Source organism: Coturnix japonica, chromosome 18 (genome assembly GCF_001577835.2).
Source record: "Coturnix japonica isolate 7356 chromosome 18, Coturnix japonica 2.1, whole genome shotgun sequence".
Classification (NCBI taxonomy): domain Eukaryota; kingdom Metazoa; phylum Chordata; class Aves; order Galliformes; family Phasianidae; genus Coturnix; species Coturnix japonica.
In genome coordinates, this window is record NC_029533.1 from 999122 (window position 1) to 1017865 (window position 18744).

General features: G+C 45.8%; 1 protein-coding gene across 3 annotated transcripts in view; it reads left to right on the top strand.

The window, feature by feature from the left end:
- The window catches only part of DNAH9 (dynein axonemal heavy chain 9), a 158611-nt gene that overhangs the window by 82967 nt on the left and 56900 nt on the right, over positions 1–18744 (top strand). For all 3 annotated transcript variants that reach the window (XM_015880078.2, XM_032448311.1, XM_015880079.2), the window contains 7 exons: positions 883–1308; positions 3492–3611; positions 10748–10936; positions 12217–12452; positions 13907–14029; positions 14921–15125; positions 18287–18451. In XM_015880078.2, coding sequence (XP_015735564.2) covers positions 883–1308; positions 3492–3611; positions 10748–10936; positions 12217–12452; positions 13907–14029; positions 14921–15125; positions 18287–18451 — 1464 coding nt within the window. The remainder of the gene's footprint in view (positions 1–882; positions 1309–3491; positions 3612–10747; positions 10937–12216; positions 12453–13906; positions 14030–14920; positions 15126–18286; positions 18452–18744) is intronic.

Genomic DNA, 18744 nt, shown 5'->3' on the forward strand with positions numbered 1-18744 from the left:
TTAGAGGTACCAAACTTGCTTCAGTAGACAAACTGATGGAAGCAGCACATCAGAGAATGCAAATCAGAAGTTACTGAGAGCTGGTAAAAACAGGAACAAAAAAAAACCCCCAGAAATTCATAGATTTTTCTTAAATGGGTATTGATTGTAGCCCTTGTCCTTGTTTTGGCTACAGCCTGGGATCTGAGAACAGCAAATTCACCTGTGCTTGTTTTTTTTTCCTGTGGAAAAGCTGAATTGTGTGTGCACAGAGGAACTGGGTGTTAGAGGGTTTTGTGCTTAGGTGAAGATTTGACCTGCCTACTGTTAGAGATGCACTGAAACTGCCTGGCTTGGCAGCAGGGAAGGTCAAGCATGCCTCCAGGAATCAGCCTGTCCCCTTTGAGAGCCAAGCAGCTCTCTCATGCGGGGACTGCTCTGCTAATGAGCATTGGTAGAAGTGCCTGAATTGAGGCTGGATGATGGAGACATGGCTACATGCAAATTGTAATGCACGTGTCTCTGAGCATCAAGGGAGCATGAGCTGCCCTGCAAGGCAGTCTTAGCGAGGATGGAGACTACTATATAGAGGTCATTATCTGTAAAGGATTCTCTTGACTTTGTCCCATTCTACCAGAGCATTTCTGTGGAGCCCTGGGCCCAGGGGAGGGTTGGGAGTGTGGAAAAGAAGAGTGTGTTGTGCTGGTCCTGGGAAACCAGGAGATGAGTGTGGGAGTGGAACACATGCCATAAACATGCACGTTGGTTATTGAGAGTCATTGACTTTCAGGTGGAGCAAAACCAATTTATCAGATCGGTATTTTGGGTGTCTGAGTATATTAGCAGTGAAACAAAGAGAAAACCCGTTCGTTTTTGTCTAATGACTTCATTTTCCCTTTTCAGAAGAACCTGACGGAACTGAAATCCTTTGGGTCACCACCTCCAGCCGTCAGCAATGTCACTGCTGCCGTGATGGTGCTGATGGCCCCGGGAGGAAGGATTCCCAAGGACAGGAGCTGGAAGGCAGCAAGAGCCACCATGGCCAGGGTGGATGGATTCCTGGACTCCTTGATCAAGTTTGACAAGGAGAACATCCACGAGAACTGCCTCAAAGCCCTCCAGCCGTATTTAGAGGATCCCCAGTTTAAGCCTGAATTTGTAACCACCAAGTCCTATGCAGCAGCCGGGCTCTGCTCATGGGTGCTGAATATCGTGCGCTTCCACGAGGCGTACTGTGATGTGGAGCCCAAGCGGCAGGCGCTGAGCAGAGCCAACGCTGAGCTGGCAGCTGCCCAGGACAAGCTGGGCAGCATCAAGGCCAAAATTGCAGTAAGTATGTAAAAGCACAGCAAGCCATGGCATGGGTTCACCCATGAGTGGGACCCATCGTGCAAGTCTCTGCTTTGGGGAGAAATCCTCTGCTTTGGGGAAAGCTGCTTCTCCGCCCTCATGTATTTGTAAGCAGGTGCCTCTGAGCAGGTTGTATGGTTTTTATCTGCCTTTTATTGCTGCTCTATATGTTTCATCCCCAGGTTCCACTCCTTGCTTGAGCCTTAATAGGATGGCTAATTATTAATTCTTATTATTCCTACCTAACTTTTAAGATGTGATTTGTCTCTACTAACAAATCCTCAGAAAACTCGTTATCTCAGAGCAGTGAGAGATCTGTTGTGCTGGGCAGGGAGCAGGGCTGGCAGCTGGCTCTGGACAGCAGAACCTGATGATGCTCTGCAGGATGAAGACTCCTCCAGCAGAGTCTGCTAATTTGTCCCAGCACAGCTCCCTGCTGGCATGTCTTTGTATCATCCTCAGCTTAAGAATAGAAAGGCATCACTGAATAGGTGAAATGACTGTGTGATTGTAAGTTGATCCCACAGAGAGCAGCTGTTCCCCAAATCCCTGGCCAGTGGCTGCTAGTAGCAACCTGTGCAAGCAGATACAGGGGCAACCTACAGAACCTGCTTTCCAAGGTGCTGTGGATCTGGGATCCCTCTTGGTGATGGGTGGGTCGTCCAGGGCTGTGCTTTTATACTGACGGCAAATTTAATACAGAATCCTCTTTCAAAACCAAAGTGTGCTGTCAGCAGGGCTCCCAGATTTCTTCCCATAAATGATGTCAGCTTGGTATGTGCCCCCACTACAGCACAGTGTCAGTACACACCTCTTCCCCTGCGCATCTTCATGATTAGAAGTACCCAACTCACTTGCTGCCTCCCAGGGCTGCTTAATCTTGAAGTTCTTGCTGCACTTTTAATTCAAAGTATATTAAAAAAAAATGCTGCAGATACAACACATACAGCACCCAGTCACAGATGGGTTTTCAGAGGTCTCCTTTTCCCAGATGTGAAATAGGGTGTTAGGGAACTGTTTGCTTTCCATTATTCTGTCTGTTCCCAAAGCCTTAATGCTTAGCTATTATTACTAGTTTGTGTTTTAAAGAGGCAGTACTATGGGAAGGAGAATGGCTCTCTCTGGGGTTTGGTGGTCCACTGCTGGCACATACATTACTGTTACTGCAGTGTTCCCGGTGGGACACCTAGATGCTCTTTTATCAGATCATGCATCTGAAATAGGGCTTTATGTCTATGTGAATATATGTTTATATGCACATACATTTATATGCACGCAGATATAAACTTTTTGTGCTATTGATTCCAAAGCAATTTGAGAAAAGACCACTTTGTGTTTTCTAAGATACTGGAGAGTTACAGATATCCCTAAAATAATCCTTTTTCATTTTCAAGTTTGTTTCTAGTGCATAGCTCAGGCAGTGTTCAAGTGATTTACAGGCAGTTAGCCTTAAGCATTTTGCACTGGGTACAGATAAAATCAGTTACTGCTTCTGGTTCTCTTATCAGAACCGAAAGGCTCCCAGTCCTTGTGGGAGCTGCTGTCTTGTTTGAGACTGAAATGTAAGTAGTGCTGTACAAGCCAAGGGCCCTACTTTAGTAGCATGGGGGTATTTCAGGTGGGTTGGGCTCTTTGTGCCCCTTCCCAGCTCTGAAGTGCTTCACAGCCCACTCAAACATGTGCTGGTCCCAGATAACATGTGCACGACACGCAATGCAGCAGATACAGCTTGGAAGTGGCTCCAGTGTACCTCCAGCTCTCCGAGGAGCCACCTGGGTCTTTGAGAAACAACTTGAGACTAGTAGAGCCTTGGACTGCAACCAAAGTGGCTACAGCATCAGGAACCAGAGAATTCTCTTTTCTTAGCTGCCCTACTTGTTTTTCACCTGTAGTGTTGTCCATCAGCACCAGTTGGCCTATCTTTCCCTATTCACGTTCACACCAGGGCAGAGCCTGTGGATAAATGCCTTTTCATGTTGTCTCTGCCCTGTGCAGATGACACAGCAGTGGGTAAGCAGCTGATGAAGCTACAGAGCTCACCACTGCTCTGGGCTTCATCCCAGGTGCCAGCCAGGCCATGTGCGATATGGTGGAGTGTGGATCTGAAGGCTACAGAAAGTTTCCTTAAGACTCTGCTGTTTTTCCCCTTCTTTCATACTCAGCGCCTCAACGAGAACCTGGGGAAGCTGACAGCCAAGTTTGAGAAGGCCACTTCTGACAAACTCAAGTGTCAGCAAGAAGCTGAAGCTACAGCGTGCACCATCACTCTTGCAAACTGGCTGGTGAGTGGCAGCAGATGGGGGTTGGCAGCAGCATCAATGGGAGATGTCAGGTGCTGCTGAGATGCTGGCCGTGTGCACAGTACTTCACAGCCTCTAATCTTTATGGAATGCATTACATTTCCTGCTCTGCAGCAAGTTTTTAGTAATGAAGAGGAATTTGCATTGGCTGTTTCCATAGATTGTGGTAGGCAGTGCATGTGCTTGAAGAGACACTGTGCTCTCATCACTGTTCTCGTGTCCTTTTTGTAATTCAATTGCATGATCAAGTACTGATGGGACCAAAACTATACAGCACAGAGATATATGGTAAAAAGAAAAGTGGGAGTATATGAGAAGCTTTGCAGGTTTTGAAGCTAACAAAAAGCTAACAGTGAAAAGCTCTGAAAAAGCATTATCAGTCTATCGGGGTGGATCACTGGCTGTTGTATCTTCAGTACACACAGCCTCTGGTCCTCTGCTGGGCGATGCTCTTGTCATTGCTTCACAGATACAAGATAACAGCTTCTGTTCCTACTGTGCTGCTGGCTGAAGCCCCAGCTTCATGCAGCACTGCAGGTGCCCCTCGTGCTTTGCATTTTGCGTTCTGTGCTGGCGGTGTGGTGCAAGGAAATGGGGCTTCAGAAGGTGGTCCCATAGGCAGAAGGGCTGGAGTTGCAGTGCCAGAGAGGTGGTCAAGGTCCATGAAATGCTTGACCCCATCCTTGCCACCCAGCCCTTGTGAGGGTACTGAAGGAGAGATGCATCTCCCAGAGCAGGGGAGGTGCTGCATTCAAACCACTCTCCTGAGAGAGTCTGGCCCCGTGTCCCCAGGAGAGCGTCCTGCCTGATCTGCATGTGTTTAGGGCTGGAAGTTGCTCTCAGTCTCTCTTGTAGGAGTAGCTGCTGCTGCTGGTGAGGCCATTTGTAGCTTAGAATACAAAAGTATTTCTAGAAGTGCTGCTGGATGCAGATATCTCTGCTTGTTTTACCAGCCTGTGGCTGTGCTGGTCTATGGTTTGTATATAAAGTGGTCCTCTATCCCACTGCAGTGAGAAAGAGAAATAGAGCCAAATAGTTTAAGCGTAGCACTGTGCTGGATTCTGTTTCTTGCTCTCACACCTTCTTAGGTGACCTTCAGCAAATTGCTTTAGCCTGGATTTCAGGTGGGTTTTCATGGGCACTCAGAAAACTTCCCAACTCCCCCACCTGCATGTTTTGGTAGCAGTAAACTTTAAAAACAAAGAGCAAACAAACAGAACATGCTTTGTTCTTTAATCTGTATGTGCCTCCCTGGGAAGCTGTGGCACAGGCACTGCTTTGCAATCAGGGCTGTGATGTGCTCAGATAGAGGGGTCAAAGACAAACAGCAGATAGTCTTTTCCTGTGCTGATGGAGATCTCTTTCATGTGGCCACAGAAGGACTTTAATGCTTTCATGTTCTTCAGGTTAAATCTCACTGAATGCTTCCAAAACCTTTAATTAAAACAGGAAAGTGGTTTTTTTGTTCGAAAGAGCCGCTTCTATTTCTGGAGGGATTTTGCAGGATATTTCCCTGTGCCTTTCCACAGCCGAACGAAATCCTGTTTAATGTAATGCAGAGATGGATCGTGGCTCTGAGTCATGTAGGAGTCAGTAAATACAAAGTAGAAGAAGAAAATGTTTTGAGAAAGAGAAACAGAAATGGTGGGTTCATTTCTTTTCATAGCAATACATATGCACGTGTGCTTATGCTTTACACTGAATGTGGCTTAATTTCACCTCCATTAGTAGCTCTGTAACAAACAGAGCCTGATTTCTTATGGGTGCATGCTTAGCATGTGGATTTGGGGCTTAAAACATGAGGTCTCCATTGAGGTACAACCGCAGTATGAAAACTGTGCTTCTTTTTGAGGGCTTAGTTATGTTTGCAAAGCTGTCCTTGAATAGCAAAACGAGCAAGTACTTTAACGAGGTGCACTGTCACCCGAGGTAAGTGTCGCTACATGATTTTTAAGGTTTAGTAATTTCCTCTGAAAGAAAGTGTCCTATATGAAATCAAGATAGGACATTGGAATACATATTTAGAAGACCTTCCATTGGTTGAAGTTGAGGTTTTTGCATTGATACTATTGATCCATTGATCCTATCCCTGGTCTGCTAGTGCTGGGTTTGTGTCGTGGGCTCTGTAGTCTCAGAGAATTAACAGCTGTAGGAATATATTTGAATTCGAGGACGTTCATTAGCTCACTGATTAGCTGGGACTCCTCACAGGCTCATGGGCAGGACCTGCATATAAGCAGAGCTTGGTCAAGTGATTTGCTGGTGCTGGACTCCATCCTTTGTTGCTGAGTTACTCAACACTGTTCCCCTTTGTTTGGCTGAGGATTCATTTTGTGTTACAATTCAATTGCTTTCTCTTCAGAGTCTCTCTGCTTTCCTCTCCAAGTGCTCTGATGGCTGATTTTGGAAAGAGCCCTTTTGCTGTCAAACCTTTGCAAAAAGCTGCAGACTTGGAAATCTTGAAGCTGTTACAGCGATTTGAAGATGGTTATGGATAAAAGCCATTTCCCTTTGGTGTTGTGTGAACAAACAAAAGCACCATGTGGCCCCATCCGCTTCCCAGGTGGGAATGTGGGCCCTTCCTGCAGTTCCTTCAGGCTCTTACTTTCAAGAGGAGAATGTTTCATTAATGGGGTTTTGCGTCTTGCCACGAAGTTCATCATAGATGAGCAAACAAATTACTAACAGGAAAAATGAAGATGCTTTAGCATGTGTGTGTGCATCGTGGTAGATGAAGGTGTTGCTATTTGGGGGCAGGCAAAGGACACTGCCGGGCTTCAGGCTTTCTGCTTTTAATTGTGATCATTATTTTCCAGCCCTACCAGTCCCCGCTGACGTTCCTAAGCCATTTTCATTTAGATTGAATTTGGACTTCTACTTGAGTGCAGTACGTTGCCGTGGCAGGGACCACAATCTGTCGCATCCTCCTGTGCCTGCAGAGGTGATGCCTGGGGAAATGGACTTGGAAAACACTTTTTGCTCCACTTCTGGGAGTGCGGAGACCTTCTCCCAGCTGCATTCATAACTGAGATGGCCAGTGCCAGGGTGCGCTGTCCCTCCTGCAGCATCAGGTTGAAAATCACTTTTCCTTTCCTCATTAGGGAAAGCAGAGCCAGGCAGAAGCAAACCTGTTCCTGCCTCTAGCATCATATGAAACTGGAACATTGCATGAGCACTGCTGTCTTTACTGCAGTGAGGAAGATGATGTCCAGGAGAAGGATAGATGCTGTTCATGTAGCTGCACACGTCAGCCTTGCTGTGCTGGGTGAATATTTCAGTGTGACAGTCACAAATGCTAAGAACAGATAGGAGAATGAGTCTGAGGGAGGCCAGTGTTAACCCTGGGCTTTTGTAATGCAAGAGAAGATGGGCTGGGATTGTTTGCATTATGGCTTTGCTAGGGGATGAATAAATACACACACATACAAACCCTCTGGAGACTCTCCTGCTGCTCCAACAAGCATACAGTCTAGAAAAGAGTGCAACAGCAAACAAGGGAATTAAAACAGGTATCTGTCCCATTCAGCGTCTGATGCTGTGGTGTCTCTAAATGCAAAGGTTTGGAAAGAGCTTTGAGCCATGCTCTCCTAATGCTGCAAATAAAGCTCATAAATGATCTTTCTGCCGCTCCCTCCATCTGAGCTCTCTTAAGCCAATGCAACTGAGCCAGAAAAGCTGGAAGGACTTCACAGCCCCCGTGGTGGTGTGTGAGCCCCCAGGGCAGTGCATCCTGCTGAGGCTCCCTGGTTCCCTCTAAGCTGGTGAGTAGCTGGAGCTGCGAGCAGAGGGCAGTGAGGGAGCTCTGAGCACAGCTGTCAGTGCAGGAGAGCAGGGCATGTCAGAGCCAATGCCATTAACTGTTTTTAAAGACCTGCTTGCTTCTGCAGCTGTCAAAAATGGATCTGGTTTGCAATGCATGCAAGGAATTTGGATCCCAGGTTACTGCTGGGCAATGCATACCTTCTTTTCTCTCATCTCTGGCTTTGATCTCGGAATAGATCCCGACAGCTCTTGCTGATGTGTCTTTCATTTGACATCCACAATGTGTCATCTGTGCGACTGGGCAAGAATTAGGCTCCTAGACTTGAAACAAATATGAAGAAGAAGCCTAAGTATACACAAGCCTTTGGATTGGAAAATATACCAAGTGGATGAAGACAAGACATACATTTAAGGTGCCCCGATTTTAGTTTGACATCTTATGAACTATACGTGGTGTAGAGAAGATGATCCAGGGGACCAAGGAGTGTCTAGGGACATGTGGACCAGCAAAGAGGGGTGGCTGATGGTGAGGTTTGTGAGTGAAGACATCCAATGTGATAGATGAGATTTAGTGATGACAAATGCAAAATAATGCATCCAGGGAAAATGAACCCTAATCATGCATTTTCACTGATAGGTCTTAATTGCACTGTTGTCACTCACATAAGAGCTCTTGTGGAGAGTTCTCAGAAACAGCAGCCTAGCACATGTCTGGAGGCAGCACTGAGTGTTAGGAATTGGTAGGAAGAACTGGGAAACAAAAGCTAAATAATGATTCAATCAATCCAAATCTATGGTGTGCCTCCATCTTACATGCTGAATAGAAACTGGTTGGCATGTCAAAAGGCTGCAGGTAACCTAGAGAGGGCACAGGGAAGAATGTAGTATTGTCGTTTCCATATACAAAATGGTTAGGGGGGAAATGATTAGGACTCTTCATTTTGGAAAAGAGAGGGTGTAGGGATGGATGTGACAGAAGCCAGTAAAATTGTGAATGGTATTGAGAAGATGAATAGGGAATGATTGTTCACTCTCCCTCATTACTAAAGAGCTACAGGTAATCAAATGAGATGAAAAGAATCCAAATGACTTCTAGGATCCGATACAGAGAACACCTGAGATTTCTTAAAGATATTAAAATATACAAGACTTAATGAAGGCAACCAGGATTGGGTAAAAAACCACCTCAGGAAAATAATTAGGAGTAGGTAAAGAGTCTACAAGTTTTAGAACATCAGAAGATAAAGAATTCTTCTTAGAGGTGGAGAACCAAGGGAGCAGATTGAGAATTTACCTTGAGGAGGCTGGAGGAAGGACCTCAGGGTACTTCATCCATAAAAACGTGGCTGCATGTGGTAATGTGGTAAGGTTGAGAAAACAATTGAAACTCTTTGCTGAAGCTTTGGCCTGCAAATATTGTAGCCCCAAGGAAGACTACTGTGATCCTAAATGTATCGAGAGCAGACTTTCATTCAAGGCTTAGGGAGCATGAGGACAGCTGAGATGGTGGAAAGCCTGGATGGTGGTTCATGCTGATGAGATAGGACAGGTTTAGGGGTAGCTCTGATGTATCATAACAAGTCAAAGAAAATGGGCAGCCTCTTTCTGCTCCTGGTGGGATATCAAACTGCCCGAGGGGCAGTTCTCATGGGTTTCTTAGGGATTTGCGAAGGTAGGAAGACCACCAGAGGTATTTTTGCTGATTTCTTTTGGTTCTTGTTGTTGGTCAGGTTATTCATAAACAGTCTGAAAAAGGTGATGTCTAAAGCAGGTTGCACAGATTGTCTAAAATATGAATGTAGTAGTGATGAAATCTATGAAGATCTGTAGAAATGATACCCAGTGATGGAGATGTGAAGTGCAGGGAACATAAATATGCTGAAGTAATTATTGCCATTCAGGCATTAAACGATGGAGCTAAGAGTTCTGTGAGCGTGTGAGCTCTGTGCTCCCATGGGGGAAAGAAATAACACCCCAAACCTGATCTGAAATTGAATGTTAGCAATTATTAGGAAAAGAAGAGAACAAAACAGGGGAAAAAATGATAAAAAATCACAATCTTAACCATATAAATCCATTCCAAATAAATCCTGAGCATGCAGCTCTACCTCCAGCCCCTCTGCTGTACCTCAAAGGATGAAGTGGAATTGGAAATGGTGCAGGGAAAGTAACAACAAAAAGAAACCAGAGGATAAAGATTACATCATTCCGTAAAGATAAAGATTGCAAGGACAATCAAAAGGCTTCTGTTTGAGGAATTATTGAATAGACTTAAAGCTCTTCAACCTCAAAAGCAGACAGCAGAGGGGATATCAAGGGCTTGAAATCATGAGTGGCACGGAGAAGGTGAAGCAAGCGTGATTGTTCGGTGTTTTTCCACTGTGAGAGCAGATTTTAGCAGTTGAAAAGGTCAGGCGGAGCATAAAAGGATGTACTTTTTTTTTTACAAAAAAACGTAGCTGAACTGTGGTGCTTCAAGCTCCAAGATGCTGCAGGTGCCAAAAGGTTGGTTGGCATCCGTGACACCTTAGGAATGAAGGAAAAAGTCATCAGTGGCTATTAAGATGAAGGTGGACGTTCTGTTTCAAAATGTTCTTATTCCTCTGTCTGTGGGAAGCTGGGAAATGATGTCAGGAGCTCTTACCTGGTGGTCATTTGTAGAGTCTTCCTCAGTCACCTGCTCAGGGCTGCTGCCTGCAGACAAGGTGCTTAAGGAGCTGAGTCCGACCCAGCTGCAGCTCTTCCTCCCATTGTGTATTTTGGAGAGGAATGAGAGGAACTCATCTGGCCTAGCCAAGCAGAGCACATCCCCTAGAAAATCCTGCTGTCTGATAGAGCATCACATGGTAAACGTGAAGGTAGAAGGAGATCTTGTCCCTGACTGTTTCCTGGACTGGACTTTGCAGGAAAGGAAAACGAAGACCCAAGGGTATTGGGATGAAGGTGAAATGTCACCTGCCATGGCCATGAGTTGTTTGGAACAGCTGAGGGTTGTGGCTGTTGGTCTTTGAGTGAGGGGAGCATAATGAGGTGTGAATCTGTGACATGGAGGCAAGTAACAGTTGATGGGCTGCCAGATAAGTCCTGATGTGGATTCCTGCTGGGGATGAATGAGGATCAATGCACTGGGTGATGGATCTTCCCTTTATTAATTTAGATACTGGGACTCAAGTGCAGAACCAGACTTTTTCACAGGACAGGAAGAGTTCAGCGAAGTAACTGTTGGGTGTTTCCTATCCTGGTTTTAAACTTTAGGAGATGACATTTGAGGTAGGGACAACGTATGGATATGGTCAGATCTTTAGGTACTGCTTAAAGAGCCATACTAACAATGAACTTGATTTGGGAAATTGCAGGTTGGAGGACTTGCTTCTGAAAATGTGAGATGGGCCAAAGCTGTGAAGGACTTCAAACATCAGCAGAGCACTTTGTGTGGCGATGTCCTGCTGATTACAGCGTTTGTTTCCTACCTGGGATACTTCACCAAGAAATACCGACAAGACCTCATGGATAAAATCTGGAAGCCCTATTTGCAGCAGTTAGAAGTAAGCCCTGCTTTCTCTGAAAAGCAGTTGTCACTGGGTATAACATGGCCTTGAACTGTTGTCCATGGGGGATCCTCCAAGTAAATCGCACCCCTGTGGCCTCACCAAGTTGCACTGAGGATCAAGTCATAGCCACGCTTGTTTCCTCTTTGGGGAAGACACTGTGGTCTCCTTGCACCGTGCAGGTGATCCCATTCCCCTGTGGACTGTGGAGAAACTGCAGCATGGAATCTAAAACATGGAGACTAGTGTCAGTTGGTGCAGGAGTCAGAGACAGCCTACAGAGGAGGTAGTATGGAAAAGAGACTGCTTGGAAGAGGCAGAGCTCACTGCTAGCTCTCTAGTAGGCTTGGAGAGACTCCAGATGGTAACTCATGTAAGACATGAGCTCTGTTCATGCTGGCAATGCCTGTCAGTTCCCGAGTTTCACCCATGTCTTGGAGAGCACATGGAAACCATTGTGCTTCAGACTCAGTAATATTTCACTGATTTCCTACTATGTACTTAATACATCAATAAATTAACATGTGCTCAGTCTCCTGCAAGACTGAGCTTTTGCACATCATTACCTAACTGGATGTTACAAAGCCTGGTGAAATGCCAAGAGGCTTTTATGTAAGGTCACAACTTGCAGCGATGCTCAAATCAAAAGCTGAGAAAAAGAGCAAGATCCTTATGATGAGGGAGATAAAAAACATCATCCTGTGTTCCTTAATACTAAACCAAAAGCTTGGTTAAGTAAGGAAATGGTCCAAAAAGGGCCTGACTTGGTGCTTAGAGGTTTCACATAAGTGGCCTCAATTTCCATCTGAAACTTAACGACCCTTTCTGTGCAGATAAATGATGCAGGTAACTTTCTAGTTGTCGCACCCAGAAGTGGCCTCCCATGTTGGAGAAGTGTTTCTGGAACTGCAGATGCCATTTTGCAGCACAGCAGCAGGCTGATTAGGGTGTTAATTATATTCTTCTAAGCTGTCATTTCAGAGTGCTCACACGCAGCAGTTTGGTCTGATCCTGGTTGGGTGGGCTGCAGCTTTTCAGGGCTCTCAGCACTCTGCAGGCAAAAAATCGTTGGGATCCATGCATAATTTATGTTCATTCACAACAGGAGTGAAAAACACTTAATATTAGATCAAAACTACCCAGTAGAATGGTAGAATACTGATAAACAAAACTTCTCAGTTTTTAATTAAGCTAAATTTGCTTGAATTGTTTTGCTCGCTCATCATAACAAGCCATGCTTGATGCCTTGTGCTGACACACTTCTCCTTGTCCCCCAGGTGCCGATCCCTGTAACTCCATCCCTGGACCCTCTGACCATGCTGACAGATGATGCTGATATTGCAGCTTGGCAGAATGAGGGGCTGCCGGCCGATCGGATGTCCACTGAAAATGCCACCATTCTCACCAACTGCGAGCGTTGGCCCCTCCTGGTGGATCCTCAGCTGCAGGGAATCAAATGGATCAAAGCAAAGTATGGAGAAGACCTGCGGGTGATCCGAATTGGACAGAAGGGGTGAGCATCAGCTGTGTCACAGAACAGTACCTTTTCATGGCTACCTGCCCCTTGTGCTTGATGAGCAGCATATGTTTATCTGCAGCCATCTGAGCCCATTACATTGAAGGGAAACTCTCAGAAGTATTGGTGCAGGAGCCGGTTATTCATTACCAAAATGATAGAGGTTCCTCAGTAGATAGTGGGTCTGCTTAGTGCTTGGCCAAGTTACCATAGAAACTCCTCAGAAACAGAGATTGAAAGGAGAAGTATGCTGGAGGCTGTGTGATGCATAGGACCATGGCATCCTCCTTCAGGCTTATGTCACGTTGGGTCCTGACTCAGTTTCACCCCAGCAGGTGAGTGAAGCTTCTTACAGCTTTGGAAGAAGGCAGAGGTGAAGTTGGTGTGAGGGGCACCACCCAGATGGGCTAACTCTGCTCAGTGTTGGCACCATCTGGGATGTTCTCATCACATGTTCTGGCCACATCTTTAGTGGGAAGGCTTTTTCACTCCTGTCTCCTGTCTCTGGTCAGATCATCATTTCCTGCTATATCAACTTGTACCCACTAGTGAGGACTCCCAGCTGGGAAGGAATAGACCAAGAGTCAAATCTCTGCTTGGATGCTAACTCTGAGATTTTTGGCCCTTTATACATTATTTTGCACTGCCTGAGAGTGACCCAAGAGCTCAGTGCTTATCTGGGGGTATTTGGCTTTGCCTGTATTGATCTCCCTCTGCTTTTATCTTAGAAAATAACAAGAATTTATTAGGTTTGCTCTCATGTGGGCTGAGAAGACATTTGGAAACAGCGGTATTTTTCATTAGAGCAAATTTCTGTTTCCTGGCCAACCAGGTCACTATACCTTATCCAGAGGGGAAAAGTAAGGGATGCAAGAGAGAAGGCACATGGATATAAACCTCCAGGAGGAACAGATCCTGTAACACTCATATGCTGCCATTACAAACACTTGTGCATCTCTTTTTCCCCTCCTGAGCACATATGCAGCTGGCAGGTACCCTGAAAGGGGAGTTAGACATTGCAAAAAGGCATAATTCCCATATGAGGAAAGAAGAATTAAATGATAGTCACAACTGTCCTAAACTTGTCCCTAACCCTAGGGCACAGAAAGGATGCAGCTTGCTGTTTTTCTGCTTTTATACAAGGTTAATTGCGCCAGTGGCTTTTAGGGAAAAACAAACTACATGCAAAAAAAAACCCACAGTCCAACCCATCTTTTCTTGGGAACGAAGATGCAGCTGTTACTGCTTGTCCTTTCTCCCTCCCAGACAGTGCCACTTTCAACATCACATGCTGACACCATTCTGCCCCTCTTCTTCTCTGCCATTTCCTGACACGTGCATGTGATGCATCACAGCTGGAGCATCCCTCTGTCCCCTGGTGGTCTCCTTGCAGTGATGCGTTGCAGCCAACCCCAGCCTTGCTGTACTGGGTGCTAATGCTGTCTCCACAGGTATCTGGACACAATGGAACGAGCCCTGGCTGCAGGAGAACTGGTTCTGATTGAAAACATGGAAGAGTCAGTAGATCCAGTTCTGGGGCCTTTACTGGGGCGAGAAACAATCAAGAAAGGAAGGTGAGCTCTGGGAAGGCTCAGTGTCCCATGTGCTTCCATTTCTACCCTTTTCCTGGTGTGTGTGCTTTGTGTTGCTGTGCTCTCCTTTCCTGACCTTGTCACTTGTTAGTGCTTGTCTATGGCATCACTAACATCTTCCCTTCAAGAGTGTTTAAATCAGGCAATCACAGGTCATTCACTCATAGGATGAAATAAATCTGAAGTTTTCATTTAGCTGGACAGCACCATTCAAAGCTCTTGTGAAAGTGAGACCTGCAATCCTCCTCTGGGTTGGGTGACCTTGGTGTCTGTAATTGGCTATCCTGATGCTGGATTATGACCAAAATAGCTATGGCTGTTATGAAGAAAAGGTAACCTTGGATTTTAGCAAACACTGTGCATCCTTTGTGGTTACAGCTGCAGATGTATACATTAGGAATATGTATGTGTTTCTAATGAGGGCAGGTTCTTGGTGGCTCTGCCTACCTCCTCAGCACCTCACACTAGAGTAGGAAACGACAGAAATCTGGCTGGGCTCTGGATCTCATCTTCCTTCAGGCCTTTGAGGACTGTTTTTGTACTTAATCGTGGGCTTTGACCTGTGTCAGTCCCAGTCCTTTGTGGCTGACCCCACAGATGGCTGCTGGTCGTTCTAGGGCAGGAAGTAGAGGCTTTGCTGGGTGCTGCCAGGAGCTGCTTGTTCTGGATGTTCTATCTCTGCTTCTGATTCCCAGCCATAAAAGCAACAGAAGTAGACAAGAAGAGGCCTAGGGGGACTGATGTTTGACTGGAGCGTGTACTCAAATTCCACTAAAGCCCAGCTGCATCCTTGGAAGTATCACTTCCACTGGCTGATGCCATCATTTGTACTGGAAGGAACATGCACCCATGCTCCTTTTGCTCCAATTTCAGGTACATTAAGATTGGGGACAAAGAGTGCGAGTTCAACCCTGCCTTCCGTCTGATCCTGCACACGAAGCTGGCAAACCCCCACTTCCAGCCCGAGCTGCAGGCACAGTGCACCCTCATCAACTTCACTGTCACGCGGGACGGCCTTGAGGAGCAGCTGCTGGCTGCAGTGGTCAGCGCGGAGCGGCCCGACCTGGAGCAGCTCAAGGTGGGCAGGAAAAGATGAAAAATAATATAAATATTTAAAGACAAATAGCATTTCATGTGGAGAGGTTGCTGAGCTCCTCATAACATCGGATTTCCCTCATAGAATCATAGAACGGTTTGAGTTGGAGGAGACCCCTAAGGGTCATCTAGTGCAGCTCCCTGCACTGAGCAGGGACACCCACAGCTCAGAGCCCCTCCAGCCTAACCTTGGGTGTGTGTAGGGAGGGGGCACCTCTGGGCAACCTGTGCCACTGCCTGTAGTGTGAGAAACTTCAATCTACATCTCCCCTCCTTTTGTTTGGAACCATTGCTCTTTGCCCCATCACAGCAGACCCTACAGAAGTGTCTGTCCCCTTCTTTCTCACAGCCCCTTTAGATACTCAAAGACCACTCTCAGCCCTCCTCAGAGCCTTCTCTTCTGCTGGCTGCACAGCCCCATCTCTCACAGCCTGTCTCAATGATAAGTGCTGAGGGAGAAGTGTTTTTCTGCTACTTTTTGTTTTCTTGGTATTTTTGGGAACACTTAAACTGCAATTTCAAGCTCTTTTTCTCCAAATCTACGGGTAGAAAACTCTTTTTCCTACTCCTCTTGTAAATGGAAGCAGGCTCATATTATACCATTTTTTCTCCATCTTTCACTCTTACTTTGGAGATAGGATTAATCTCACTTAATTTTAGGCACTATAAATGTTGTGAGGCTGATAAGTAAGTTTTTCTGTTCTGGTTCTTATTCATGCTTGTTTGTAAATGGCCAAAATGTTTTCTCTCTCTTTGCATTTAAATAAATATTGCTTCTGTCTCAGTATATCATTCTAAAGCCTTGTTGCTAATGGCAAACTTAGCACTATAATGGATATGTATAATGCTGAATATTTACTGAGAGTCAGAGTGAATTTAGTACACACGTTCGGTCAGGCCAGGCCACTTCAGTAATCATCTTTTCTTTAATGAGATTCTAAACTACGTTATCTGTGCAGCCTTAACGACACGTTTCATTTGAAACGGGCTCATGCGCTAACGAGCCAAAAGATGGCATAAAGAATACGTAATGACCGCAATTAATGTGTGAGCTGTGCCTGTCTTATAGGAGCCAGACTGTCCCAGCAGCCCGGGGACTGCAGGCAGCTCCGGCTTCTGCTGGGGGCTGCATGGGGTGACCCACAGCACAGAGAGGTCCCTGACTGCTGCTCTGGGGACAGCAGCACTGCTGGTAACGGCTCCTGTCACAAGGAGAGAGACTGATTCCATGTCATAGGTCAGGTTGCCCAGGGCCTTATCCAACTTTTCCTTGATAGTCTCCAGGGATGGGGCACCCGCCACATCTCTGAGCAACTTATTTCAGTGTCTCACCACCCTCACTGAAAAAGACTTTTTCCTTATATCCAACCTAAATCTCTCCTCTTTAAGTTTGAAACCATTTCCCCTTGTTCTATCACAGCATTCCCTGCTAAAGTCTGTCCCCTTCTTTCCTGTAGCTCCCCTTTAGATATCAGTAGGTTGGTAACAAGTCCTGCACTGGGCCTGTAGCCCAGGTGAGCTGCAGGAGCAAAACAGTAAGTGCTTCCAGCATCACCTGTTTCCTGAACCAGAGCTGTTATGTATAAGCTGTGAAATAGCAGATAATGAGCTCCACTGTAGGAATAAGAAATGATGACCTTGCTCCTGCTGAAAACAATAACACTATAGAGCTGCAACAGATGCAGGGTTTTGTGGCAAATACAGCATTGTGTGCCCTTCTGAGGGTGCTTTCCAGATACTGCATGGTGATTATAAGCTATTGGAGCAAAAGTCACATGCAGCCTCATTAAGAGCAGCAGGCTTGCAGGCTGTGGTCTGCAATAATAGCTTGCAAAATGTCATTTTTCAAGCCATGCTATGCTTGAATGACAGGAGCTTACAGAGTTAGTGTTAGTTTTAGACGTGTTTCAAGACTTGTGAGGTATTCACCACCTGTGTGTAGGGCCTAAGGAGCAGGTCTTTGAGAACAGCTCTGCCACAGGAATACTGGTGAGCATCACGTGTTGGTGCTCACTGCTGGATCCTTTTCTGGCACTGACACAAAACGAGTGTGTGCACAGCAAGAGTGTGAAATCTCAGCCCAAATATTGAGAGATGACTTCTTATGGGGAGTGTTGGTTAATCTGCTGAAAAACCTTTGCTGATGGAGCAAATACTACTTGGCTCTGTCGCTTAAGTGCAGTGTGAGGATTTAAAACTGTATAACAGAGCAGTGTTTTATGTACAGAGTCAAGCTAATGATTAGCTCAGTTTTTGTAGGGAGTAGCCACCAGGCTTCTATCTTCACAGCATCCAAATCAGCTGCATGGCTGTGCTACAACATCTTATATGGTCTGATGCTCAGAATAGGTGCTCAGACAGGGGAGGTTTACGTTGGATATCAGGAGGAAGTTTTCACCCAGAGGGTGGTGATGCACTGGGACAGGTTGCCCAGCATTGTCTTTGCAAACCCTTCACTGTGGGGATTGTCCTGGTGTGAGCAGCTTCCAGCACTGCAGGCTGGTGTTCTGAGGGAGTCTTTGGGTACAGGGTACAAAAGGGAGCAGCAATTGAGCGAGACTGAGTTTCCTTTCTGTTTTGGTCCCAGGATGAGTAGTGCTCACTTCTGGACCCTAGTGAGTCTGCAGGTGTTCTCCCTATCCATGTTTTAGCCCCCTGGCTTCTATTACTAGTAGAACTGGTGTATCTGTTGATATGTAGGCTTGGTTCAGAGGAACTATTCAGGTTGAGTTAAGCTTCATAAATACTTTCCAGACAGAGATACAGAATGTGTGTTTGAGATTGGTGGATGGCAACCCAGCACACAGCACGGGGCTGGAACCAGGTGATGCTTAAGGTTCTTTCAAATCCAGACCATTCTATGATTCTTTGTGACAGAGGCTGAAGGTCTTTTCCACCTTTTTCATTTCCAGCAGTTTAATACTTTCTGAGTAGAAGGGCTGAGTTCTCCTCATGCTTTCTGTGCTTCTTTCCATGAATCAGTGGCACGTTAGGTACGTAGGATTCCCAGAGCTCTGTTCACAGTCAAAGCAGGAATAATCAGTGTTGAACTGTGGCGGTGATCACTTAGAAGTCCGTTCCCCTGTGAAGGTGGTTAATCCTGCATGTTTTGTGCCTAAGACTTTATTAATGGTTTATCTGCAGTCAGATCTCACAAAGCAACAGAATGGATTCAAGATCACCCTGAAAACATTAGAGGACAACTTGTTGTCTAGACTGTCATCGGCATCTGGGAACTTCCTGGGAGACACAGCGTTGGTGGAGAACTTGGAGACCACTAAACAGACAGCAGCAGAAATTGAAGAGAAGGTATAATGACAGTGATGGCTCAGAGGAAATCATGTGAGATGTGTTCTTTAAGGATCTGTGGGTGAAACACAGCTTCTTCGCAACATAGGGGTCTTCTGCTGAGTAGTGAATAGGAAATGTTATAAATTGAAGCACTCACCATTCTGGCCAGCTTCAAGCCGTTCAGTTATTCGGAGCTTTTGTATGTTAAATGGCCTATTTAAGATCAAGGGAAAATGGCAGTGCCTGATGTAAAGATGATAAAATTTACGCACTGTATCAAGGCGGCTTTAAACTGCTCCAGCATAATTCTG